This window comes from Amblyomma mixtum, chromosome 9 (assembly GCF_055824585.1).
Source record: "Amblyomma mixtum isolate Tamu chromosome 9, ASM5582458v1, whole genome shotgun sequence".
Taxonomy (NCBI): Eukaryota; Metazoa; Arthropoda; class Arachnida; order Ixodida; family Ixodidae; genus Amblyomma; species Amblyomma mixtum.
Window position 1 is genome coordinate 53832951 of NC_143020.1, and position 26792 is coordinate 53859742.

Here is a 26792-nt window from a genome sequence, read left to right on the forward strand (position 1 = left end):
TGGCAGAGAAACAAAACAACTAATTAGGGAATGAATCGTTACAAGATACGGCACCTACTCATGCCCAGGGGTGGATAACAGAATGACTCAGTATGAAACAACGGTGGAATAATCTGTGTTTTCTTGATGTACCATGCAGTGCGAATACTAGCTGTGCTCACCACTCTTAGACAAACATTTATAGCATTTCAATGACCCATCAACATCGTGAAATGAAGCGCTCGAGTGGCACATGCATATGTGCAGCTCTTCCCGATGCGCCCACCATGCTCCATCAAAAAAAGAAAAAAAAGCTCCGCATGCACGTGAATCATCAGTCAATCATACATATATAGAATTCACTCACTGTAGCCAACACCAAACAGCTGCTGAAGTCGCCAGAATCAACATCAGTTTGAATTAAGCACCTTTACTTTGCATGAATGGCTCTCAAACTGAATGACATTCATATGATGGCTCACAGACTCGCCGCCATTCCATTTAAGCACCCACAACAAAGTTCGCGGTACCATCCAAATCACCCCTTTCCCTCATTCCCATTTCTCGAGGCGTTCTTCCGATTAAAAAAAAACAGTTACAAAGCAGTTACAAAGTTACATAGTATCTTTGCTCACTGTCAAATCTGAAAATTTGACGGCCCATATCTGAAGGCCCAAAGCCCATCTTTTCATGCACGCAATTTCTGCACAGCCGCGAAGCTACAGTTGCACTAACTGCATTTTGCCGAACATACTGACTGACCATGCTTTTCAAGAGTACACAGGGCAGTTCCTGCATGAACGAATCACACGGGAGTGCTCCTTTCGCACTCAGGACGCCCTAGAGTCGATAGGCACAGAATAGCAGGTCTATAGAGCCTTCAAGTGCGACTATTAGTACTTTGCAGACTACTGACAGCACAAAGTCCACACATAGAGAAAAGTGCCCGGCTGGGTGAAAGCCCACAATAAGGTGTCTTCAAATGTGTACCCCACCGGTCGTACTAGTTGTACGCAAGGCAATCCAAACATTACACACAACGACCCAAACATTACATACAGTGACCCAAACACTACACAAAGCGACCCAAAACACAACATAAAGCGGCCCAAGCACTACACAAAGCAACCCAAACGTTACATAAAGCGACCCAAACATTACATAAAGCGACCCAAACATTACATAAAGCGACCCAAACACTACACAAAGCGACCCAAACACTACATAAAGCGACCCAAACACTACATAAAGCGACCCAAACATTACACAAAGCGGCCCGAACACTACACAAAGCGACCCAAACACTACATAAAGCGGCCCGAACACTACACAAAGCGACCCAAACATTACATAAAGCGACCCAAACACTACATAAAGCGACCCAAACACTACATAAAGCGGCCCGAATACTACACAAAGCGACCCAAACATTACATAAAGCGACCCAAACACTACATAAAGCGACCCAAACACTACACAATGCGAACCCAAACACTACATAAAGTGGCCCAAACACTACACAAAGCAACCCAAACATTACATAAAGCGACCCAAACACTACACAAAGCGACCCAAACACTATACAAAGCGACCGAAACACTACACAAAGCAACCCAAACACTTTGGGAAAGCAGTTTACTATGCAACCTCTGCTTTCATTTCTTGCGTAGCCAACTCCTCCGCAGCATGCAATAACCAACTCCGCGTGTGCCGCCCCATGCTGTACCGCTCGCTGAACCGCGCCCGTACTGCAAGTGCAGGAAGCAGCGTGCGCGTAAACCCGCCCACCATCGTCCCGGAGACGGCAGGGATGACAGCTTACCTTCCGAATTTTAGGCTTAAGTCGGTTCCACACGAGCCGGTAAACACGCCGGTACCACCACTTCGACTTGTAGAGAGCCGAATGCCGGTTGTGGTGGTATCGCTTCCGGTTCGCTATCTTACTGGCGACGGCGAGACTCTGTGTCGCCGTGGGACAGGAAGTCGCGCGCACAGCGGCAGAAAGAATTTCAAACTCTGCTCTCGGCAGCGGGAAACGCTACCAGAGCTCATTTTCACCAGTTTTTCTTTCAAAAGGCGGGACATTAAAGGTCATTTTGCTTCCACAAAGTGAATTTGAGTGTTTACAGACCATGTTCACTTCATTTAATGAATGTTAAGATAAGTTTTTGGACAAACAATTCCACTTTAATGGAGCTGTTTCTGTCCTCCCCTCACAAACTAATGACATCATCCGTGGCGTCATTAGGAAACCCTGATGGGCGGGTTTTGAGTGGCACTGATTCAACTGGATTGGCTATAGGCATGGTCTGCTGGTTAGGAAAATTTACTTTAGTAAGTATCACAAAAATGACCAGTGGTTTACTATCACACGACATAAGCAGTGCACACTGGCACTGATGACCCTGCCCGAGCTTTCTCGGTTCTGTGTTTCCTAAACAAAATAGAACCGTGCAGCATGACCAAATGGTGTAAATGTGCCATGCAACCATGATCTTTAACAAACCGTCATTACTAATTTCACCACAGCACCTTAAATTTAACAGAGTTCTGATTTTCTCAAGAAAAGCTCGGCAAACGCAGCCTTACAAAATCCATGAAATCTAATTTAACCACAGAACAATAGAATTTCACACCATTACAGCAGTCTGAGCCAAACACCCTTACTCAACCATCAGTAGCATAGTTACTGCTGTAGAAGGCATGTTGTGGGAGTTACCTTCATTCTAATAGCGTACATGCTTAAAGGACACCTGCAACTTATTCAAAGTAATGCATTCTATGCCTTGCAACAAGCATATGTCTTTCAGAGCAACTTTTGTAAGGCCAAAGCTAATATACGTTGCTTGTGAATTCATATTTGCAGCTTTAACTAGGCAAGTTCAAGTTCACAAGACATTAGCACAAAGCCGACAGTGTACTTAACAGGGAACTGTGACCTACCGGCTTTGCCTTGATACACTATTTAGCCTCACGTGGTTTACGTGCTGGCATACCAAAACAGTAGTTTAATCGGAAGACAACTCCACGGTGATGAATACTACATAATCAGAAATGTAGCACAGCATACTCACAATGTGAAGCCCACGTAATTCTTAACACAACTACTAATCTACAAGCTCAGTGCACAATCTTTGTTGAAAGAACAGCTTTTCTGCCATTCCAGTGTAGTGTGCAACCTTGTAATCATAGTTACTGTTGTAGTTCCAAATTTCAAGCAGAGCTCCATTCCTACTACCATGATATAACCTGTTATCTGAAAAATTCAATATCTACTCATTTCATACTTCCAGAGGTGTTCTACAGTGAAATTTAAATGCCGATAATCATACAGTGCCAAGCCAGTGTACTGTAAGCTGAAATATGGAAGAGCTGCTTTCAAACATTTTGCAAATGTAGCTACCACAAGTCCAAACGACTATACAGTAAACTATAGCAATATTGCCAGCGTGCCTGCTGCTAGTACTATGTCCATTTAGGCAGCCTCCTCTGGACTGAAACTTGCGTAAAGTCAGAGTGACTTTCAAAGATGCTGAGTCCACGTAATTACACCCGAAAAGACTCAAACATGCTTGGCCTTATAGGGGTACAAGTCCGAGCGAGTCCTGCAGAGTTGGAGCTAACGTGAATTTGACTCTGCGTAAGTCACGCGAGTTTCAGAGAAACTGCAACTAAGCGAGAGAGCTTGAGTAAATATCAGACCGCACAAGTAAGTCAGTCAGTGCAAGTAAGCAAGTCCCTGCAGCTCCAAGTAAGTTAAAGGAGTATAGACACCGAATTTTGGTGGCATGTTTTCTTCTCTATAATGATGCGGAAGACACTACTATGCATGAATCACTATGCCGTACTCACCTACGACCGCTAAGTAATTTATAATGAAATTTTTCTGCCATGCTGTTGCGGTTTCAACAGCCGAACGATGGCTGCGACGTCAGAGAGGTTATAGGTCACGTGAGGCAAGGAAGAACTGCGACATAATCGCTGCTTCATTGTTTTAATTCACTACAGTGCTGAAGCCAGCCTTCTTCAAGAGCCGGAATGACAACGCATGCAGAAGCACTGATTATATTGTAGTTTTTCACGACTCACGTGACCTATAACCATCCTTTGACGGCAAAGCCATTGCTCGGCTGCTGAAATCGAAACCAAAACAGCACGAGGAAGATATTCGATTATAAATTATTCAGCGGTCGCAGGAGGATACTGTGTGGTAATCCGTGTATAATAATGCCTCACGCCTCATTACAAAGAAGAAAACACGCACCCAAAAGTTAGATGTCTATACTCCTTTAAAGTGCATGGAATTATGAGTGAATATTAGTCGGTCCGAACAAGTTTGAAGGCTTTCAGCTGGAATAAGCTGCGAAAATAGGTTTGGCCCAGTATGGGCTCAGTAAGCACGAGTGGGTCAAAGTCCCGGCGAGGCAGGAACAGAGCTCAGCGCAATCTTCCACTGTCGTGAAGCTCTACACGCAACAAGAACGAAAAGCTCTTTCGATAAGACAGCTGAACGCGTTCGCGGAAACGAGCCTCGGCAGCCGACCCACCTGCAGAAAGAAGAGCGGGTGCTTGGGGATGCCGTACTGGAAGGGCCAGACGTTGTCGAGGTACCACAGCAGGAGCGCGTAGAGGAACACCGAGATGAGCATCACGAGCACCACTAGCCCGAGCGTGACGTTGTCGGCGGGCACAGCTTCGTTCCCCAGGTTGCTCCATTTCGCACCAATTCCTGAAAGGGAGAGAGAGCATTAGGCTTAACTATTAGGCTTAACTTTTAGGCTTAAAGGGGCCCAGAAACACCATCTTAGTTGACTGTTTTGCCTGTTGATCGCATACAGTGAGTTACAATGGTGCTATTAGTGTCAGTAATACCACGCATATTCTGTTTTTTAATATTTTAATGTCCTCCCAAAAACAAATTCATGGCTCTGATGGTCTCCCCACACAGTGGTGGGCTTTAGCAGCGGATATGACATCACCTGGCGCGAGCTTGATGATTGGACAAACAATAAATATACTGCAAATTGTGTGAATAAATAGAGACATATATTGTCACCTGTCGGTGTTTTATATTAGATCAACAAAAACAACTTGTTCGTCTTAGATAAAAGCCCTGCAAAGCTAGTAAAATAAAAATACACCACCAGGGGCTCTGGCATGGAACCGACGCTGCCAGTCTCAGCAAGAACGAGTTACAAAGAGCAGGCAACCATGGAGTGCAAACTTCCGCGATATGCTCTGGCAGGCTGTTTTGATTGGTTGTGCCAGGTGCCATCATTGGGAGAGCGAAATAGGAGTGGGAAGCCTCGCCAAAATCGAGTTGCGGGCAGCGTTTTGTTTGCTTGTATTTTGAAATTTCTTCATTGAATAGACCTTATGCAAAAACTGGCGCCCCCTTGCGTTGACGGCGCGCGTTTCCGCCATGTTGGGGGCTTGCGGATGCCGCAGTATATGGCAGTACGGGAACAGCGACGTGCACGTTGGCATTTATTGTCGTCCAATATGATCAAATATTGCTCTGTACCTTGCTGTACACAAAGAGGACTCAAGGATAACCAAGGAAACAAGGTAGAAGTGCTAGCTTCGTGCACTTTTTTTTTATTTCTCGCCTGAAGCACGATGATAGGCAGCGGTAAACCTCTAGCGGGTATAGAGTGCTTTTCGAGACTTAATAATTAGATCGTAGACGAAGTCACAACACAAATGAAATTTGCAGAACTAAAAAGGCTAATAAGTGGGCTGTTTGCTCATGACTTATCTTGTATTTGCCGAGGAGCCCTTCTGCCTGCTAGCAGTTACGGCGCACTGCGTCGGTCAGTTTGTAGTTTCTCACGCGGGATTAGTTTTGCGTCTGCCGCTCGGCTTCATGTGCCCGTTATTTTTTTTTTATCCTGAACCTTCGGTTTGCTTTTATACAAGTCTTATGCAATCTTAAATTTGCGAAGTGTCACAGGCGAACGGATCTGCAACGGACCTTCACGTAGCCCGTGTCAGTGACTTGCGTAGGCAGTAGGCAGCGTAAATCGGTCATTTACCGTTCGTGGTCGGCTGTTCGATCGCCGCGTCTTATGTGAAGATCGTATTATCAAAGCGTTACTGCGACCCACAGTGCAGTGTCGGCAGTCATGGTCAGTCCATCACTTTGCTGAATATGAATCGTGGGGCGCAGAAAGGCGAGCGACACAGATGTTCATGTCGTTTTGTTTTTATTTTAAAGCACCGAAGCTACACCTGGGCTATAATGCGCGCAGTAGTGGAGGGCATCGGATTGATGTTGACTACCTGGGGATCTGTAACGTGCGCCGAAACCTCGATACAGTGGCGTTTTCGTTTTTCGCCTCCATAAGAAAAACGGCCGCTGCAGCCGGGATCGAACTCACGTCCTTCGGCTCAGCAGCACAACGCCTTAGCCACTGAGCCACCGCAACGTGTTGATTAGGCGGCTATTATCACCAGGCATTTTAGGCTTTATGTAAATTTGAAAACAGCTCACAACGTCCCTAATGCTCGACTGATTGTTTTTCTGACTTATTTCAGATAACTAACCTCACTGCAGCATGGCACACTAAGTTATCTTGCAATTGTGCATTAAGCAGCAGTTCTCAGAAGAACATAACTACAAAATCTCTTCTTAGTTTCAATGTAAACAAGATGTTGAGCAAAGCCTGCACTGAGCCAAATGCAGAAAAAAATATTTCCAGGTATGCAGCGTATTTCAGTGTGCGTTTTTCTTTTGCAGCTGTCTTTCCACTGCATCCCAGATGAGCTGAAGATGCCCAAAGCATGACTAATCGCCATAAAGAAAGATCCCCCGTTCAACATTGCGACTGCCCGCATCTGCTCAAAGCATTTCACAGAAAATGACTTCCTGAGGAACATTGCTAGTGGGTGCAAGATGCTAACTGACACAGCTGTACCATCAGTGTTTGCATTCTCCAAACCAAAGAAAACACGAAAGCCACCAAAAGTTCTTAAAGTAAAACCAAAATCTTAAAATAAAATTTAAAAAAACTTATAATAAAGCGATCGCACACGGTCCGCACCAAGCAACTATGTTGACTCCGTGACCACAAGCCCCCAACATGGCGCCGTTTGCTCGTTTCGGTTTTCTTCCGCTAGATGGCAGCAGTTTTGCATAAGGTCTATAACTCCCGTACCTGTGCATCGATTCCTGTAATTCTTTTTAAGTCAGCATCTGCGTGACAAAGAATCCGCATGAAGTATAGCTGGTATCCCCCCAAGCAGTGTTTCGCAGCCCCTTTAACTAACGAAGGAAAGGAGAGAGTGGGCTGCGATCCTCGCCCAAATACCCGTTCGCACTTTGTTCCTGTTGTAAGATTACTGCGCTTTGCATTAACTCTGTTTCTACACGTATGGTCCTTCCTTCCTTCAATGCACAAAACCTGTACCACAAGGGTGAAATGAAATAAATAGGAACGTAATGTGTGAAACAAAATGGTCCCCACCTTGGCCCTCAAAAAAGGAGATGAGGCGGAAGGCCCAATAGAGGCCGCTGTTGGGCAGCAGAGAGGTGGACAGCTTGGCGGCCCGGCTGATGCTCATGTAGCGGTCCACTCCCAGGGGGTCCAGGAGAGTGGTTGGCAGACTGTAGCTGATCACCCAGCCCACCGTCGAGAAGATCACCCCGATCACGGCTGCAGCGAACAAAAAGGGGCAAGAAGATTGGTCACTCTGACCAGCAAAGGTCAGGAAGGGATAATCAGGGGACGATAGGGGGAGGCTTTTGTTCAGCAGGGGACTTGACATGGCTGGTGGCGGCAATCTATGCCTGGATACCAAGTCTCTGAAACAGGCATCTAGTCAAAGAGACAAGCTTCCCTCCCCTGTAATGAAACTTGCTTGCACGTACACATGTATACACGAGACACGGCCCTGGTCACACAGACAGGTATCTAGTGATAGAAAGGTGTCTAGTCACAGAGATACTTGGTGCTTGGTCACCGAGACAGATGCGCAGTCACAGACTAAGCATCTGCTACACGTCATAAAAAATGTGGACATGTGCAAGGTATACCTTACTGAACATTTGAGTCTGCAAATGCAGAGTACATAACACTGCGTAGCTGGCACCGCAGACCTAACATGACTGTAACGAACACTCAAGATGTAAAAAAAAAGAGCAACCTGTGATAACAGAATTACACAGGCAACAAGGGCTCTAAGATACTGCAACCACATTCAGCCTAATAATGGGGCTCCCCAAGCTTGCTCAGAATGCTTGAAATAGTTCACTGCACATCAAACAAGGTAACCCTGATAGCATCTCCTTGGTTTCAAAGACAACACTTGAATATGAGTCCAGCCACCTACACGCAAGCATCGTAGCATGAAACCAGAAGCAGCTGTGTAAGCTCTTGCTGTCTACACTTTAGTGAGCAGAGCTAAAGCACCAAAAAGAGCGAAGACAAAGCCTGCATGTACTTACACACCTGAGCTGAGAACAAACACAGTAGGTGTTTAAAAACCGCATGCAGAGTCTTACTAAAAGCACGTTGAAAGCACCGTGCACCCCCATTACAGAAGCGGTTCACCTCAAGTGACACAAACTACGCACGACTAAAGCGGAAATTTTCCGCCAAGGGCTGCTGTGCCTGCAGTCTCACCGCTGTTGAAGATGACGGTGAAGACAAGCAGGAACAAGATGGCCGACGTGGCATAGATGAGGCAGATGAAGAGCAGGAGGCTGAAGTCGCTGTACAGCAGTACGGCGGCCAGGGGCGCAACGGGGATCTTGAACAGCACCAAGCTGATGGTCAGTGTGATGGCCAGCACCAGGAAGCCACTGGCGAAGGTGCCGATCCAGTACACCCAGTCCGTCAGCCCCATCATGCGCATCAGCTCCTGTTGGTGGGCACACGCATGAGTGCTTTTAGTTAAGCCCGCTTTTTAACCCTTTGAAGGTTTTTGCCGTATATGTACGGCGGCGGTTTTCTGTCCCGCAAGATCTTTGCTGTACGGGTACGGTTTCGATCTTCCGTTTGAAATTTTGCACCAAAAGAACATGCGTGCTCACTGGGGGGTGCTGCCACCTCTTAGGACTTACAAGAAGTGTTTGAATTTTGTGCTGCCTTCTTACGGAGATAAGCAGAACTTATGTCTAGGTTCAGCGCGGCGGTACAGACTGTGGCAACACCCCTTTTGTAGTTTTGGTTTCGCCGCATGATCGCAACGGAGATGTGCGAAATTTGAGTTTTCTTTTTGTCAGCACTATCTTGCAGGGGCTGCTGAAGTTGATTTCTATCTTTATTGGTGCTGCTCTTAGCTTGCTTATCACCGTTGCTCGCGAGGTATTCTCGCTCTCTGCGGCAAAGCGCCTATGCAGTTTTGATTCCGCCGCGGGATCGCAACGGAGTCGCGCGAAACGTGTTTTCTCTTTTTGGGCACTCTCTTGCAGAGGCGGCGGAAGTTGATTTCTATCTTTATTGGTGCTGCTCTCAGCTTGTTTATCACCGTCGCTCATGAAATTCTATTAAACATTTTCCAGTTGTGAGTGATGCTGTCACCAAAGTACTGTTCCTAATTTTTTTTTACTATTTATTCTCGATTATATACATTTTGTAGATTCAATATCCGCAATAAAGTAATTTGACCACCTGGGAAAGTTTTCTTCAAAATAATTCGACCCTCAAAGGGTTAAAAAGTGCTGGCCCGTACGCTACCTACCGTGTGTACAGACTGCCATGTCACTCGCGGAAACAGATGTAAACGTCCCTCCCACTCTCACCCCTCCTGCCCCTCCTCGTACGCCAACTCTGAACATTTATTTTTTGCCCGTGTCCCTTCGCCCTTGCATTCCGCCACTCCCTCTAGCCCACCGCTCCATGCTGGAGTGTCTAGCTGGCATTGCCCCAAAGGGCAGCCAACTAGCTTTGGTGCGTCAAGCTATCGATTGATGTTACAGGAGCTTGTTCATCACCAACATCACCCCAACCAGCTGCAGTACAGGACAAAGGCTGCTCCAACTCACCTCCAGCTGCTCACACTCAACTTCCTCATCCAACCACCTGACCCTCCAACCCCAGCTATGTAATTTGCCTTCCTTTGGGATCCCACTCCATTACATCAAGCAAACATTGGTTGTCTTTCTTTCACATTACGTGCCCTGCCAGTGTCTGTTTCCTCTTCTAGATTTTTACTAGGATGTCATAACTAGTGCTTGTTCCCTAACCGACTCTGCTTTCTTCCTGTCTCCTAACATTACAGCTATCATTCTCCTTTCCACAGCTAGCTGTGCTGTGGAGGAGTTTGATATGCAACCGCAAAATGAAGTATTTCCCTTTTTTTTTTATCCCCCCACCTAAATGACTGGAAAATTTGCATTCAAGATCCACACACAAGTGATTCCTGAAGGTGGGCTCTGAACACCATGAAGTTCGGTAACCAAAACTCTCCCATTCAATCAAGATAAACTGAAGTACACTGCAACCAGTGGTCAATTAAACTAAGTGGGTAAAGATTAAAGATAAATGTAGGCGAGGGTGGCATAAATTCTGAGAAAGAAGTGAAATTAAAAAATTTTTTGGGACGGGATGGCTACAGCTCGCTCTACAGGGGCCACTGGAGACCGCTGAAAGAGGCCTCTCATGCGGTGGATGTTGTCTAGCTAATGCATAATAATGACGGTAATGCCTGCAGAAGGGCTTGACTAAGACAATTTCGCACCAGACCTATCACACAATGTGTCACCAATAGGCACAATTACCCAGCCGAAAGAAGGAATGCAGGAGGTAAAAAGGTGCTAAGCGACTCGGAGCACCTTGTCAATCAGGCTGCAAAAACACTTTGTGCCTGGCATTACTAATACACAGAGATCGGCGAGAATTAAGGGACACACGAGGAAAAAGGCATTACTAAATTTTTCAAGGCCCCTTTTGCATGTTTTTGACATGCCCTGCATGTCAGCAAAAGCGATCAGTCTGTGTACAGAGTGCCACCACAACTTGCCCAAAAACTGCAGCCACTTCTCACCCTGATTCTGGACGATTTCTCAGAAATGACCCTTCGAACATAAATAGGTGAGAAGACGAGGTAGCTGTACACCACAAACATGGCGATGAGTCGAGAGATGAGGTCAAACTTGCTGTCGTCGTTATACTCTGGATAGGGAAACCTGTGCATGGCAATCTGAAAAGAAGTGGTAAATAATTTGGAGGAAATGATTCATCCCAACAAAAACACTCTGGACAAATATGAAAAAAAAAAATGCTAATGCATTTACCACAAGTACGCCAAGCGCGACACGTGGAGCAGTGTGTAGGTGCTACTTCTGAAAGTGCTGTTTTAAACACAATTGTTATACTAGCTTAGGCTTAATAACCTCTGTCAATGGTTTAACTGTGGAGAGACCTTGCCGGTATGTTCTCCATGTCAGAAATGCCTAACTTGACACAGCTGTGTCCCTGAAGCCACCACCAAGTTCTTCCGTGCGACTAACAATTTTCCTTGGCAGATGAACAAACCTCTTGTTTTGCTGCAAACTCAAGATTCGACTGCATTGCTCTTTAAGGCTCAAGATCAGCAGTATGCAACGTCAACGCAGTTCACATTTAAAACGCTCGTAAGTCTGTACAAAATGGTTTGGTAAGATGAGTTAAAAATGGCGTCTAAATCTAGTTGCTCTGAAATATCTGAAGCTCTGAATGCTTCGTGAACAGTTTGTTCCATTCTGACTCAATTCACTGCCCTCTTGTAAACTAAAAAAAAACACGAGAGTTTTTCCTAAACGTTCCCAATGTAGAGTGAAGCCTTGGAGACCCACAGCGTCTGAATCATTTTCAGCACGTCGAGCTGCTAAGCACAAAAGGAATATCTGTTCATGCAGATCAGCAAGAATCTCTGCTTCTCAAGAAATGCAAAATTAAAAAACTCGGGGGGCACTTTGACGATCGAAAGTATGCGAGGCGAAAGCCTTTCCACGCAATTTGCCATAGGCACACACTATTAGTAAATTACTAACTAGTCATGATTGGTTAATGACTAACTAGTAATGCTTTGTTAATGACTAATTAGATGAATGGTTAATGGCTAGCTAGTCATGACTAGTTAGTCATGACTTGCAACTATACTCCATTTCATATATAGCTGTCAACGCAGCCAAGGCTACGGCGCCTGTTCGCGCTCCTCGTCCGCATCGTAATGTAGTGCGTCGAAAGTGACAAGAGTAATGAACTCAAAATTAAAGTTATTTTTGGTTAATATTGCAGCATAATAATAATGGTGTTTTATTTTGCAAAAAGATTGCTTTTTCTTTAATTTTCTTCAAAACAGAGTGCCTTAGTTTTCAGGTTTTTTTTCGGCTCCTCCTGTATCAGGTTTTCGCAGCTAGGCCGGCCGGTGATGTCTTCCGCGTTCGTCTTTCGGTTTCCGAGTATGGAGAAAATGGCAACGCTATAGCCTACTCGCTTGTTTTCTTCGCCCACTGTGGCTTCACAAACATCTCCTGCTCGCCTGTTCTCCAAGCTGAAGTCTCCGAAATTTTCGAAAGACTCCAAGCAGGTTATTGTCAACGTTTACTCTAGCGTAAGGAAGCGCTTCCCGGAGAAGACTGTGCGCGAAGTTCTCGAAACTGTGGGCGAGATGACCGGGGTGAGCCCTCGGACAGTTGCGAGGTTCAAGAAGGAAGGTCTCGCTACTGGAATAAGATCACCGCAAAAACGACCTAGCCAGGTGACCATATCTAGCTCTCGCAGTGTTAAATATGACGGCTTTGCAGTCAACGCCATCCGACTCAAGTTACATCGTATGTATGCCGAACGCGAAATACCTACTTTGGACAGAATCCTGGATGAAGTGAACGAAGATGCCGATTTGCCGGACATGAGTAAGGCTACCTTGTGGAGGCTACTAAAAGATATCGGTTTTAAGTTCGAAAAACGAAAGCGAAGTCTTGCACTCATCGAGCGATCTGACATCGTAGCCTGGCGGCGCCGGTATCTCAGAGCTATCAAAGCATTCCGGAGCCAAGGGAGGTAAGTGTTTCGTTTTAATGGTCGTTAATACAGCGATTTGTCCTTTCTTTTGCCGCACCTTAATTACATCTGTTTCCGTCATGTACTATTTTTATGAATTCAGGAATACCGTTTCTAAAACAAAATCAAATGCGAATCAGTGATGACACGGAATAGCAGATGGTGCTTTGATACTGCAAATAAGAATGAATTTCTCGCTTTTTGTGTCCTTTTCCGGTCCTTGCAACTTGGTGCCGATTATTCAAAAAACATTACAATTATAATTTTTGTTTTGAATAGGCACTTTCAATTCGCATGCTGAATTTAAGAATACTCTATTGGAGATTCAAAATCTTCTAATATTTGAACACGTGATCTTCTTTCTTTCCATGGCGAATATTTTGATAACAATGACTCAAGCGAGATTCTTATCTGCGGCTTCCGTGCAGGTGCATCATATACCTCGATGAGACTTGGGTAAACGCTGGCCATACCAAGCAACATGTGTGGAAGGACAGCACAGTCAAGTCATCGCAAGATGCTTTTCTTAGGGGCCTAACAACAGGTCTGCCAGCGCCATCAGGGAAAGGAGGCCGCCTGATCCTCGTTCATGCAGGAAGCAGCCACACAGGCTTTGTGAGCGGTGCTGCCGACTTCTTCAGAGCGAAGAAGGGCGCATCAGCGGATTACCACACCGAGATGGACGGCAAGTACTTCGAGGAGTGGTTTTCGAGCAAGCTTCTGCCGAATATACCCGACAGCAGCATTATTGTTATGGATAATGCCCCCTACCATAGCGTCGCCCTCGAAAAGCCACCAACGACATCAACTCGGAAGATTGAAATCCAGGCATGGCTCACAAGGAAGGGCATATCCTGGTCAGCAGACATGGTGCGAGCTGAGCTAGTCGATTTGTGCAAACGAGTAACGAACGGACACACTGTGTATGCAATTGACACACTTGCTGCGAAACATGGCCACGAAGTGTTGAGACTGCCTCCTTACCATTGTGAATTCAATCCAATTGAGCAGGTGTGGAGCATGGTGAAAGGCTTTGTAGCAAAAAAAAACAAAGCTTTCACCTTGGCTGAAGTTGAGAAGCTGCTCCCTCAGGCTTTGGAACATGTATCAAAGGAAGACTGGAAAAAGTTCTGTGCCCATGCCGAGCGCATTGAGAACGAAGCCTGGGAAAGGGATATAATTTTCGACGAAGAAATCGAGCCAGTAGTTTTCACTATTGGTAGCTCGAGCAGCTCATCAGAAGAATCCAGCTCTGAACTGAGTGACATTGAGGAGCTAGAGCATTAAGGTGCCACTACGGTGCGTTAAAGAGCACCTGCCCAGGGTCCGCACATTTTTTAAAAACAAACCCACTGTATAGATGAGGCATCGAAGATAACCTCCGCAAAATATGAAAGCTATGCGCGCCCCGAAAAGCTGAAAAAATTCAAACCAAAGCCTGCTAGTTCTTTCCTTCCACAAAAAAAAAAAAAAATCCATGCCCTCTACTCTGGCTCTTTTGGCGTCATGCAGGTCTCTTTCGCTAAAGGCATTCCATTGAGGACGAAGCGTTCGATGGCCTGTGCAGCGGGATCTCTGCTCAGGGCCTAAAAATGCAGAGCTTTCAACAATCCCCATCTCGCCGCACTAGCTCACTCCCATAACACACCGAATCCGACATCCAATACAAAACATTACTACGACCGGAAGGACTTCAAAGAATTTTCCTTGTGACAACAGCTCAAAGAGGAGACCCGAGTCAGACGCTCCTCACTTTAAAGCCGCCGAGTACACCGATCAATACAAGGTTGCCGCTAGCCGAGGCTGCTCCGAATAATCGACGCCACACTGAATTCTATCACCACACAATGATTCATTGTGTGCCGCATGCTAAAAAGTCGTTTAGTACCCGAGAAAAGCACTTCGCAATCACGTCCGTCGCCAATACACTACACTGCCTTTTCCCTTCGAGACAAGTAAACAGCGCTGTGTTTTTCAAAGTAGGTATTAGAGTTTGACAGTTTCGAGTTTCTACCTAATGAATCTTTTAAGAAAAATAATAAAAAAAATAATAAATAAAACCACCCGAGCCGGGAGTCGAACCTAGGCCCTTTGTAAAATGAACAGAAAGGCGCGCGCTTCGTACCACTCAGCCATGACGCGAGGCGGACGGATACATTTTGCTTGTTTTTTGCAGCGGACTACTTTCGTACCTTTGGCAGCGTTGACAGCTATGTATGAAACGGAGTATAGTAATGACTAGTTATGACTTTCACTTCAGATGCAACAGACAGACAGAGTCATGGCTGCGAGTATGAGCCATTAAAGGCTTTCGCCTTAAAAATAATGCCTTTAAGTAGCTTGAACAATAACACAAAACAGTGCAGAAGACAGGTCAGAGAAGTGGACGATGCTCTATCGATTGTAAGTTTTTATTCGGAAGCTCCTGCTTCTCGTACACAGGCTGGTGAAAAAAAAAAAAAATCAATAAACAAAAGTATTATAACAATTATGACAACCTTTTTCTCCAAGCCTTGTTATTTAAAGGACCAGGAATAAATGTGCGAGCTTGTTATCTATCTCTTTGTAGCAAAAAAACTATTATATCTGTTGTAACAGTTTTGCTGCAGCAAGAGCACAACCCTCTGCAGTAACGCTGATGTTTGGCAACAAAAGGTGTGTTTACTGCTCACAGAAAACGAATAAAAAAAAATCTGTGACATCAATACCAAAAAGGACTCCATGATCACAAACAGCAAGTGCCTAGCCTCAGAGATCTTCAGCTTGCGGCTAAAAATAAAGAAAACTGTTGAAATCATCGCAGTATGCCCGTGAAAACAGCAGATGGCGAAGACATCTGCATTTCATATTTTGACATTTTCTAGGTTATGAAAGCTCCTTTTCAGTGAACGTAGTCCCTGTGTCGTTAGAATGCGGTAAAATTTATCGATACGGGCCAACCTCAGTTCGTCCTCTAAGTCCCTTTACGTTCGAAAGCGCTCTCTAGGCAGTCTCTTTCTCAAAACAGACAATCTCTTCAATACCTTTTCAAGTTTTATGAACAGATAAAAATAAATTCAGCTACTGGGAGCGAGTCAGGTGTTTTCGTGCTTGTATACCACTCTCAGTTCACTGTGAAGTGAACCACAGCCTTTACATCATTCCTGCGTGCATTAACGGGGTTGAGACATCAAATTTTAGCGGCGCAAAAGTTTGCTAAAGGGTTCCTGTGTGTATAAGGGGGCTTGTAGGCAAGCACCAAAGGCAGGCAGTGCCAAAAGCGACATTATGTCTTCATTTAAAACATGCATGAACATGCTTGATTCACTTCCATGACCTCTCGTGAGCAGAATCGGTATGACGCATGAAATTGGGTTCCGAAACACCACTTTAAACCTGGACACATGTGACCATCAGCGCGGTAGGAAACCCACTTTCCGGTGCTGACAGTCATGGTACAGGAAGTGTGAAGGTAAGGCAGCATTACTGTGCCTGCCAAGTTGTGACATGTCACCAAGAACGCCAACTTGCAGAAACAAACGAAACCTACTGCACAAAAGCTATGCAATACTGAATACCCACTGGCAAATAATACAACATGTAGCAGGGTTAACTGACGCCTTATGCGACGTTAACAATGAAAACAATATGATTGATAAAATTGATGTCTTCAATCCTTCACAGAAATAAATAAGCCCCAGAAGCGAGGCTGACCACCATTAAACAAACCACGCAAATTCTTCAGGCAAAATTAATTCTTCATTGCAAGCTGATATTACGTTCCCCAGTTTCATACATCGCAGCCTGCGAAAAAAAGCTGATGCAACACTGATGTGTCTCCAATCCGAGATCCCTTCACTATGCATAAGGTGCGTCTTGGAGAGTGACCTACCTCTGGTTTTTGGTTCTTAACCTGTCCTGCCTTCCCCAGGAGTTTGACATGCTCCGTGAACATGGTGTCCTGCAGTCCCCACATCAGCGCTGAAAAGTTGCACGCACAGTAAGCCCCGTTACTATCCCCCCGAATACAACATCACTCGGCATTTAGCATCTTCACAGAAGGAAAGGCACCAACTCTGATGGCATGACGTCACGAAGGTGTATACTTGTCGTTATAGCTGAGAGCGGTGGGTGACTCAGCTCTTCTGCTAGCCATTGCACTTGAGGTTAGAATGCTGCCTTGCTCAAGCTGGTCGTCCAGCTGTCATCATCATCATCAGCCTGACTACACCCACTGCAAGGCAAAGGCCTCTCCCATGTCTTTCTAATTAACCCTGTCCTTTGCCAGCAGCGGCCACCATATCCCCGCAAACTTCTTAGCCTCATCCGCCCACCTAACTTTCTCCCACCCCCTGCTGCGCTTGCCTTCTCTTGGAATCCACTCTGTTACCCTTAAGGACCAGCGGTTATCTTGCCTTCGCATTACATGCCCTGCCCAAGCCCAACCAAAATACACTATAGCCTGTCCAGCTACATAGTAACTATATTTAGAATCACGAGGTTAGACTAACTCGGCTGTTGTAGGCCAGGTTGAAGTTTTCCCAAATAATTAATCTTTACGCACGTTCTGCCTATGTGTAGTTTGCATTTGATATCTTTGTACCATAACCATCATCAAAATTTTCAATTCACGCTCTTGTTGAATTTTTTTTTTTGCAAGTTTTTTTCAATGATGCTTACATCAAACTATGTACTTTTTTGACTCCTCCCCTCTCTAACGCACTCTGAAACAGGAGAGTAAAATAAACTAAAGAGAGGAATGACAGGCTCAAACAAAAGTGCCAGGTCTCTCAAAAGTGAAAAATAATGCAAACTGCTCCCTCAACGCCTGGAAGGAAGCGCACAGCAGCCGAATGCACTCACTGCTGTACAGTTTGTTCTCCGTCCTGGGTCCCGGATTCCTGAACGTCGGGAAGCGGTCCCCCGTCATGAAGTCGTAAACGGACGTGTTGAAGCGGAGCGTGTAGTTGAGGTCCACAGGCGCGGACCCATCAGGCACAAGACCGTGCAGGAGCACGGCCAGGTTTGTTCCGTAAACCGACGCCAGGGCGTGGCGGGCGATGTAGGCATCGACCTCTTCCTCGGTGGCAAACCCTATGGCTTCTGCAGTGAGCAAAAATACCGAGACGCGCGTTAGAGGCCCTAATTAAGAAAGCGGAGGGAACACAAGCTATGTCGTAAGGGTTATTTGGTTGGTTGGTTTATAGGTAAGGTCTTACGTCCCAAAGCGACTCAGGCTATGAGGGACGCCGTAGTGGAGGGCTCCGGAAATTTCGACCACCTGGGGTTCTTTAACGTGCACTCACATCACACAACACATGGGTGCCACACATCACAGGTGCCGGGGTTTCTGCTAGCGGAGACCAAGTGCTGAGAGCAGCGTAAGCATGACCCAGTCTTTCTAGCTTAAAAGAAACCAGATCACAAGGGCAGTTCAAGCAAATGCCCAAGGGAGCAGACTGACAGTGTTGCTGTGCTGTATGTGCGATCTTTTTAAAAAGTACACAGGAACGCGCGTACTCTGATTCGTGTAAGCACAGCACAGGCGTGCACAGCTGCTTTAGAAACAAAGAAAAATGTTTGGTTTATGGGGTTTAACGTCCCAAAGCGACTCAGGCTATGAGGGCCGCCGTAGTGAAGGGCTCCGGAAATTTCGACCACCTGGGGTTCTTTAACGTGCACTCACATCACACAGTACATGGGCCTCTAGAATTTCACCTCCATCGAAATTCAACCGCCGCGGCCGGGATCGAACCCGCGTCTTTCGGGTCAGCAGACGAGCGCCATAACCACTGAGCCATTGCGGCGGCATTAATGGGTATTTAATGCCAGTATATGCACAGCTGGCCATCATCATCATCATCATCAGCCTGACTACACCCACTGCAGGGCAAAGGACTCTCCCATGTCTCTCCAATTAACCCTGTCCTTCGCCAGTTGCGGCCACCGTATTCCTGCAAATTTCTTAATCTCATCCGCCCACCTAACTTTCTGCCGCCCCTTGCTACGCTTGCCTTCTCTTGGAATCCACTCCGTTACCCTTAAGGACTCAGCGGTTATCTTGCTTTTGCATTACATGCCCTGCTTAAGCCCACTTCTTCCTCTTGATTTTAACTAGGGATTAAGCGATGCAGCACTGCCCTGCAGTGACAGGTGCTGCCACTGGTGGGGCTTGTCAGACCCAGGTTGCCCTTCCCGAGAATTTAACTGCCACCTGCCATGATGGCCAGGCTGCTTGCTCACAATCCGGCGGGCAGGTTGTGATGACATCGCGAGGTCAGGTGCCCTTAGCCCACCTGACACCTAGGTTGCTATTCTGGAGATTTTTCACTCACGCTGCCACCAACATTGGATTTTCAACTGGGTGGAACCCTTAACGCTGTTGCGTTAAAAGAGCAGAAAATATCTGGATTAGAGGGAACCATTGCACACACAGTTGGCTCTCAATAGTTCAAGCCAGTTCCCTACTCGTGATCCAATGAGTATGGATCCCTGGAACCTTGGCCTGGTTCTTGGCTTCTCTCAGGTGAAATGCTAGGGCAAATGGGTCGCTGATCCCACGTCAAACACAGTGAACTGCCCTTATGCCATTAAAATCTAATCATTATTGTCCCCAAACTTGAGGGAAACCAAAAATTTGTTTGGTGAACTTGGAAAGGGGTACTTTTTAATACGCTACTTAATGAAGATAGGACCACAGCATCAGTGCAAATAAACTGCAAGTTCAAATTAAGTGAGTTCGCATTAAAAGCAGTTTATTGTAACCGCGCCTTCAAGCCTAGAAGAACACACAACCATGCTTCAAGTGTAATGAAACAACTAATGACTATTCTTTCCCAAAACGAGACGCACGACTGAGCTCTTCCAAAAGTTAACACTGTTGCCCACTATTGGCGTGGTACACTGTAACCTCAAAATCAATGACACTGCGTCTCTGCAGTCAGAACATCTAGGTAGGCCACTGGGGTCATGTGGTGGGCGATGGCTGCATGACCACCCCAGACTCCACCGATAACATGCTGCACAGGTGGTGCAATCACACCAGTTGGTCAAACATGACAACACAGCACTCCCACTGATATGAAGGTGATCCAGCAATCCCAAAGTGGTGACATCACACAGTTCTGTGCAACAACATACTACAACTAATATCGCCACGAAATTGATACCAAACGTATGATATCTGATAGTCGGAAAACACCAAGAACAATGGATAACTGTTTGCGAAGCCAGAGTGCATCCGAAGACAAGGAATGAAGATGAGATGCTGATAGACAAGGTGCCAACTTCCAAAAACTTCAAATAATGTGCCTGAATTTTTTTGCATGTCCTTTGGTCCTCAATGTTATATGTAATGAACACTCGGTTATTAACACGGAGACAGAGTGACGACAGCACAAGAGCTTGCGTTGTCGTCACTCTGTCTCCGTCCCACTGTTTCAAATCAAATGCCAAGGGTCAAGGTCAGGTACCCAATGGTAATAGTTATATGATCACATGCTCACACTACCATAGCTTGGGCCATACCACCATGCAGCCAAGTTTGGTTTGACCTTGTGAGGCATTAAAGGTTACTTTCTCATCAACGTTGAAATCGGAAGCTGTACCATGAGGAGTAGAGTTCTTGCTCTCAAACAAAGAGGAAGCTGGGCGTGGAGAAGTGTTGATGGTTTTGAATTAGCAGTTGTCACACTTTACATACCACAGCACAACAGGCCACAATACTAATCGGCTGAAACATGTTATATCCAATAATATTGGAACATAGGTGTCTCTTTAAGGATCCCTGAAAGAGTCTGGTTTTTCTAGCAAGGGTGTACTTCAGGCAGAGGTGAACCACAGCTACACATTACAAACACACACCCATTTTTCAAGAACAGAACCTCCTTCCATCAAATTAAGTACAAATCATTTGAAAATGCCAGCTAGGAAATGCAAGGTATTTTTTGTGCCAAAGCAGAGTTCCAATTTTAATAGCAAAAAACAAAATGGAATGAAAGAGAACAGTGACATGAACAAAAGTGTTTGTCCCACTCTTGTTCTTATCATGAATCTAAATTGATACGGAACCGAAGGTATCATATTAACGAAGGTATCATACTGTCATATTAACATTAAGAAAAATGGATAACTGTTTGCAAAGCCATAGTGCATCCGACGACAAGAAATGAAAATGAGATGTTGACACACAAAGTGCCAACTTCCAACAACTTCAAATGATGTGCATGAATTTTTTGCATGTCCTTTGGTGCTCGATGTTAGATGTAATGAACACTCGGTTATTTACGCTTATTAACTGGTTATGAGTTTCACAACTACCAAATAATTTCTTCTTTGCAGCTGAGGCAGCCATTTAAAGGCCCCAAAGTTATCAGTTTTCTTTGAAAAGAAACTGCCACAAACTAATCCTTAACTATAACGGTTACTTGAGCTACTTGATTTCGAGTCCAGGGGCCTCTCCACACAATACAGTAGACTCTTGATCAGCATGAGCTCTTAACTGCTTTTACACCTTCCACGGCCTACACACAAAGGGTGTTAAGTTTTGTATTCCAAGCTGCAACTATTTTATACCACAACTATCTAATGAAAGTGATGGTACTCGGAGATGCTATATTAACTTAAAGGCCGGCATGTCCTCTTTCCTAAGAACACACGACTAATAGACAAAGCCCCAACTTGATGAGCACACAACTTTTGAACAGAGTTCCGACAGCAAATATGATCCATTTCAAACACCAGTGCACTAGTCTCAGCCAGCTGCAGTGTAGAATACGACTAGCTGTTTTACCTTGCCCACCTTACAAACCAAACATGATGTCATCGGACTTCTGTTTTCTTTTCCCCCCAAACAATGAAATGCCTGAAGGGCATCCACTTTGAGTCTCTGATGAAAAGGTCACCAATGCAATGTACTGTTGTTGTCGCCAACAACTGCTCTCTTTCTATGACGGGCCGCAAGGAATACTACATTTACAACCATAACGAATGCAATTGCATAATAAATGCAGTCCATAGATTAGATGTTAAAATTTGGCAAAATTTAGATGGACCCCAATGTAAATTTCATCCCCTGTAACAAATTCTCCAGAAAAAATTAGCACCCATTTTAGGCAAAGAAAAAGTGCACTTTTTATGCGACTAAAAATATACTAGTACACCAGTGGCAGACTTGTGCGATCACTGCTGAAGACTATATAAAAAATACCTGCTTCTGGTAAAGAGGAGATCCTAAACTCTCGTTTAAAAAATACTAATGCCCATGAGGCAAACCTCACTGGGTGCCCCCCATAAGTAAGAAAGCTATCAACTAGATTTTTGAAACCTAGTAGAGTTCCTCGAAAAGGCATGACCCGATTTTTCTGGGTAATCTACGAATCTGCAATCAATGTACACATATCTTCCATGGAACAAATGTCACTCCCTTTGCCCTGGAGTTGCAAGACAGCAGTGATCAATGGCAGAACGATTGTACCGTGCCAAAACTTCAGTCATGAGACAACAACCTCTCCAGTGTCTGCTTTAATTATATCAGTACTGCTTTAAGCTATCCTCTGCTTTTGTCAGTTGCATAGGGGTGGCTAATCAGTCAGATAAAAAGATATTCTGACACAAGCACTATCACATATCTCTCCAGGGACTGCATTTGCGGACTGCTCCGAGAGATTTCATGTCCACAGTATATGAATGGGAATATCGCAATGTATCCGGGCTTTGTCCCTCTGTATTTACTAGAACAAATGTATGCAGCCCCTTTGTAATAGCACCTTTGTAATGTCCAATCTCACTATCTGAAAACTTCATTAATGAGTCACTAATTACACTTGCATTACTTTAACTGGCCAATTGAGATAATAATAATAATATTGCATTTATTTCCATCAAAGATGGGGGAGGCGAGGCAAAAAGCTGTGATAGCAGCTTGACAAGTCCTCGTCCCCTACAAAGCAGCAGCAGTACACGCCGACAATCCTACACATATTTCATCGGAAAAATGAAAAGATAGAAAAAAAAATAAGAGAAAGAAAAAGATATATATATGATAAAGTATAGAATGTACTGCTCGTACAATAAAAAAACGGTAAAAAAAAAAGAATGTACGACTTGCACACACCAAAAGCATACACTTGTCAGCAAATTGATAAGAAAGGGTATGTACACTGAACGCAGTTCTTTTCATGCGAAAAAGAAAAGGTGAATACAAGTGTCTAAGTCGGAGGAACATTAGATACTAATATCAGACAAGGAAGCATTGAACCCTGTAAACACACTGCAAAGAACAATGTAATGGTAAAGAGAATCACACAAATGTAATACAGCAATATAAAGGCGACATTGGTTGATAGTTCATATTTAAGAAAGCATTCACAAATGTATGCAATCATGACAAGTGAATTAGGCAAAGCAAGTATGCGTAAAAAATATTCAGAACATACAAAGGTAGCAAAAAAGAGAAAAATGGTGCATTACAAGAATACAGATTTCCGTTCATTTGGGTTAAGGTCAAGAATAAAAATGTTACCCTTTAGGTATGTGTTAAGTATATTAGGAATTCGATATTTTGGTGTCTGAAATCCATAATTAGTCCGGAAAGAATGCACTTTCGAAGAGATTGCATGTGGGATAGCGTGATGAGCCTTTCATGGCTAATTCGGTTAACCTTATTAAACTATTGCATTTAGCTTTCTTTTTCCTGATAAGCCCAAGGCACAGGTGATAATTGTACATGTTTTCGAAACGTATTATGCCACGGTTTTGCATTACAGAGTATAGGTTTGGTTTGGTTTATGGAGTTTAACGTCCCAAAGCGACTAAGGCTATGAGAGATGCCGTAGTGGAGGGCTTCGGAAATTTCGACCACCTGGGGTTCTATCACAGTCGTATTAAGAGTGTGTAATAACTGTAATAACCCTTTGCTGTAATATACTCAACTTGTTTATGTTAGTTAGGGTAGTAGTACCCTAGACCAGACTACATGAGGTGGTAATGGCCAAAGTGCACATTTATAGCCCTATCAGACAATCACGATCACTCCTTTAACCATCGTGACCCCCACCACAACCATCATCATCATTGCTGGCAGCTCGCCTAAACAAAATGCCACCTGCAGCAGACAGATACATAGCAGCAGACTGGACTGCTCCTGTATGGTATAGCATAGCTGTAGCACAGCACTTGTATGGTATAGGCAAACAGGTTATGCTCACAAGTTATGGGCCTCGTCTGTCATCATTGGTTTGGTTTATGGTTTATGGGGTTTAACGTCCCAAAGCGACTCAGGCTATGAGAGACGCCGTAGTGGAGGGCTCCGGAAATTTCGACCACCTGGGGTTCTTTAACGTGCACTGACATCGCACAGTACACGAACCTCTAGAATTTCTCCTCCAAAGAAATTCCAGCCGCCGCTGCCGGGATCGAACCCGCGTCTTTTGGGTCAGCAGCCGAGCACCATAGCCACTGAGCCACCGCGGCGGCAGTCTGTCATCATTAATGCTTTCACTACGATGCCTACACAGCAAAACTTTTCTGGGTTAAATTATGTAGGGGTTGTAGTGCGAGACCCAGTGTCATCACATCACGCAATGCAGTCATGTGATTGAGGCGAGTATGGCCCAGGTGGTAGAATGGGTGGTGAGGGGTTTGTGCACCCAAGAGGTGGTAGTAGCGCGTCAATTTTGAAGATAAAGTGAGGACAAATCAAAGCCGGCCTGTACTGAAAGGTTATCGCATTCTAATGACAAAGAGGCCACTCTCGTTAAAAATGGAGCTTTTAAAAGTTAGAAAATGAAGCACAGGTGTCGCCACCGTCGGCCATTTTCCCAAGCAACTCTAATGACATCAATGCACTTTCTTTTTTTCTCAGGTCATGCTGCCTTTCACTTTGAAACAGCGGTCACGGAGTCCTTTAATTACTGACTTCCCAAGTTTCAATCAAGCGGCGGAAAAAATATTGCTCCATTTTCAAATTCAGTTTTCCCGGCGTAAATGTGTCTTTCTGCTGCTGAGCAAAGATCAATGCAGACACTTAAGAGCCATGACATGTATTTCTACTAAATAGAAAAATTGGGTGGCATTGCCTTTGCTGCCCATTCAATCAAAACAAAAACAAAAGAAAAAAAGGAGGGTGGGACTGCTAGCCGAGAACTGTCACAAACTTGGACGTCACCTGAGCCCGACATCCGGTAGAGAGCACAAGGAAAAGTGCAGTAGAGACACAAGCAGGATGTAAAAAAAAATGATGGAAGAAAAAAGATAAAAGAATTAAGCAAAGGTTAGTTACACAACATATACAAGTAAAATACCCATATACACAAGCGCACGCGTACACACACATACACGTAAAAGACGAAGGTAATTACAAGCACATTACAAGCACGCCATGATCTATCATCTGCAATTGATGGATGCGCTGCCGATGTGGTGGTGTTAACGGAAACTTGGCTTTCAAACGTTATAAGCAATACAGAATTGCTTGACTGTGAAAAAAATTACACCATCTACCGCCAAGATAGGACTGCGAAACACAGAGGTGGTGTACTGATTGCCATTCCTGATTACCTCGTATCAGACATCGTCATTGTCCCTACTGCTCTCAAAATGCTTTGTGTCCGCATAGACCTTCATTACCAAAGTGCTTTATTCTGTGTGTGCTACAGGCCGCCGAACGCGGCACCATCTTTTTGTGATGATTTACACTATGCATTGAATATTTTGGTTACACAATTCCCTTCACTGCCTTTATTTCTGTTAGGTGATTTTAATTTTCCCCAAATAGATTGGTCCGGTCTCTTTCCAACTGTCACACGTACTTCCGCAGTCAGCCAATCCTTTTTGAACATACGCATGCAGTTTAACCTTACACAGCTTGTTTCAGAGCCTACAAGGTTTGGTTCTGGTACATATAACCTGTTAGACTTAATTCTTACCACTGCTCCAGATTTTCTACATCGTGTAACCTACATGCCCGGTTTGAGTGATCACTGTCTTATTCACTTCGAAATAACGGCGCTTACTGCTAAAAAAGTTAGTAGCATAAAGACAATTAGAGACTATTCCAGGGGTGACTACACATCAATTAACAGCGAACTAGCACTCTTCATAGATAACTGCATGCCTGCCTTCTTCGAGAGAACCGTTGACCAAAATTGGGCTTTATTTAAGAATACAGTCTCGTCACTAGTCAATAAGTATGTCCCAATCCGCTGAATTTCAAAAAAATCCCAATCACCGTGGTTCACCGTCGCCATGAAACGACTTTTGAATACGAAGAAGCGCTTCTTTCGCCTTGCAAAACGTGCAAACACTGCGGAACGTTGGTCCGCATACAGTGATGTTCTCCGAACTTACCGACTAGCTATCAAAGAAGCCAAGCGCGTGTTCCTAAATAACACACTGCCATCACTCCTTTCTACTAATCCATCCAAGTTCTGGAACATTATCAGGCCCAAAGAACGAACCCTCTTCCAACTTTCTGATAGTGCTGGGAATTCAATGACAACTGAAGAATGCTGTACTGCCTTAAACCTTGCCTTTGCAAAATCGTTTTCTGATTGCTCCTCCGATGTTGTTCCAGAAGTTCTTAAGTACGATTTCTTTCCGATGGACCCCATTGTCATCGATTTTGCTGGCACTGTGACGTTAATCCAGAGCCTCAAGTTATTGTCCAGTTGCGGTGTCGACAACATCAATTCGAAGTTTTTGAAGAACACTTCTGTTTAATTTCTGTTAATTCCAGCACATATTTAGCGCACCTTTTCACCCAGTCTCTTGAACACGCCACAGTGCCGGCTGACTGGAAGGTAGCGAGGGTGGTTCCACTCTTCAAGCAAGGTAATCCGAATTCTC

At 44.8% G+C, this 26792-nt stretch overlaps 2 protein-coding genes across 6 annotated transcripts in view; one reads left to right on the forward strand and one right to left on the reverse strand.

The window, feature by feature from the left end:
- LOC149329039 (phospholipid-transporting ATPase ABCA3-like) overlaps positions 1-26792 on the reverse strand; it is a 93579-nt gene that overhangs the window by 49884 nt on the left and 16903 nt on the right. For 4 of the 5 annotated variants that reach the window (XM_089560084.1, XM_089560081.1, XM_089560080.1 and 1 more), the window contains exons 3-8: positions 17811-18050; positions 16840-16928; positions 10969-11124; positions 8604-8841; positions 7446-7634; positions 4527-4708 (exon numbers count right to left, since the gene is read on the reverse strand). In XM_089560084.1, the coding sequence (XP_089416210.1) occupies positions 4527-4708; positions 7446-7634; positions 8604-8841; positions 10969-11124; positions 16840-16928; positions 17811-18050 (1094 nt within the window). Of the gene's footprint in view, positions 1-1801; positions 1940-4526; positions 4709-7445; positions 7635-8603; positions 8842-10968; positions 11125-16839; positions 16929-17810; positions 18051-26792 lie in introns of all 5 variants that reach the window. The other variant, XM_089560085.1, reaches the window with a different exon arrangement.
- LOC149329040 (uncharacterized) lies at positions 12421-14255 on the forward strand. The gene is made up of 2 exons (XM_089561161.1): positions 12421-12968; positions 13397-14255. The coding sequence occupies exons 1-2, from the start codon at positions 12577-12579 to the stop codon at positions 14253-14255; spliced, it is 1251 nt and encodes a 416-aa protein (XP_089417287.1). The 5' UTR covers positions 12421-12576.

Excerpts from the sequence above, each read along its gene's own strand:
- LOC149329040 (XM_089561161.1), top strand. The coding sequence starts at position 12,577 with ATGACCGGGGTGAGCCCTCGGACAGTTGCGAGGTTCAAGAAGGAAGGT. Across the intron at positions 12,969-13,396 it reads GCATTCCGGAGCCAAGGGAG|GTGCATCATATACCTCGATG; the intron begins GTAAGTGTTTCG and ends GCTTCCGTGCAG.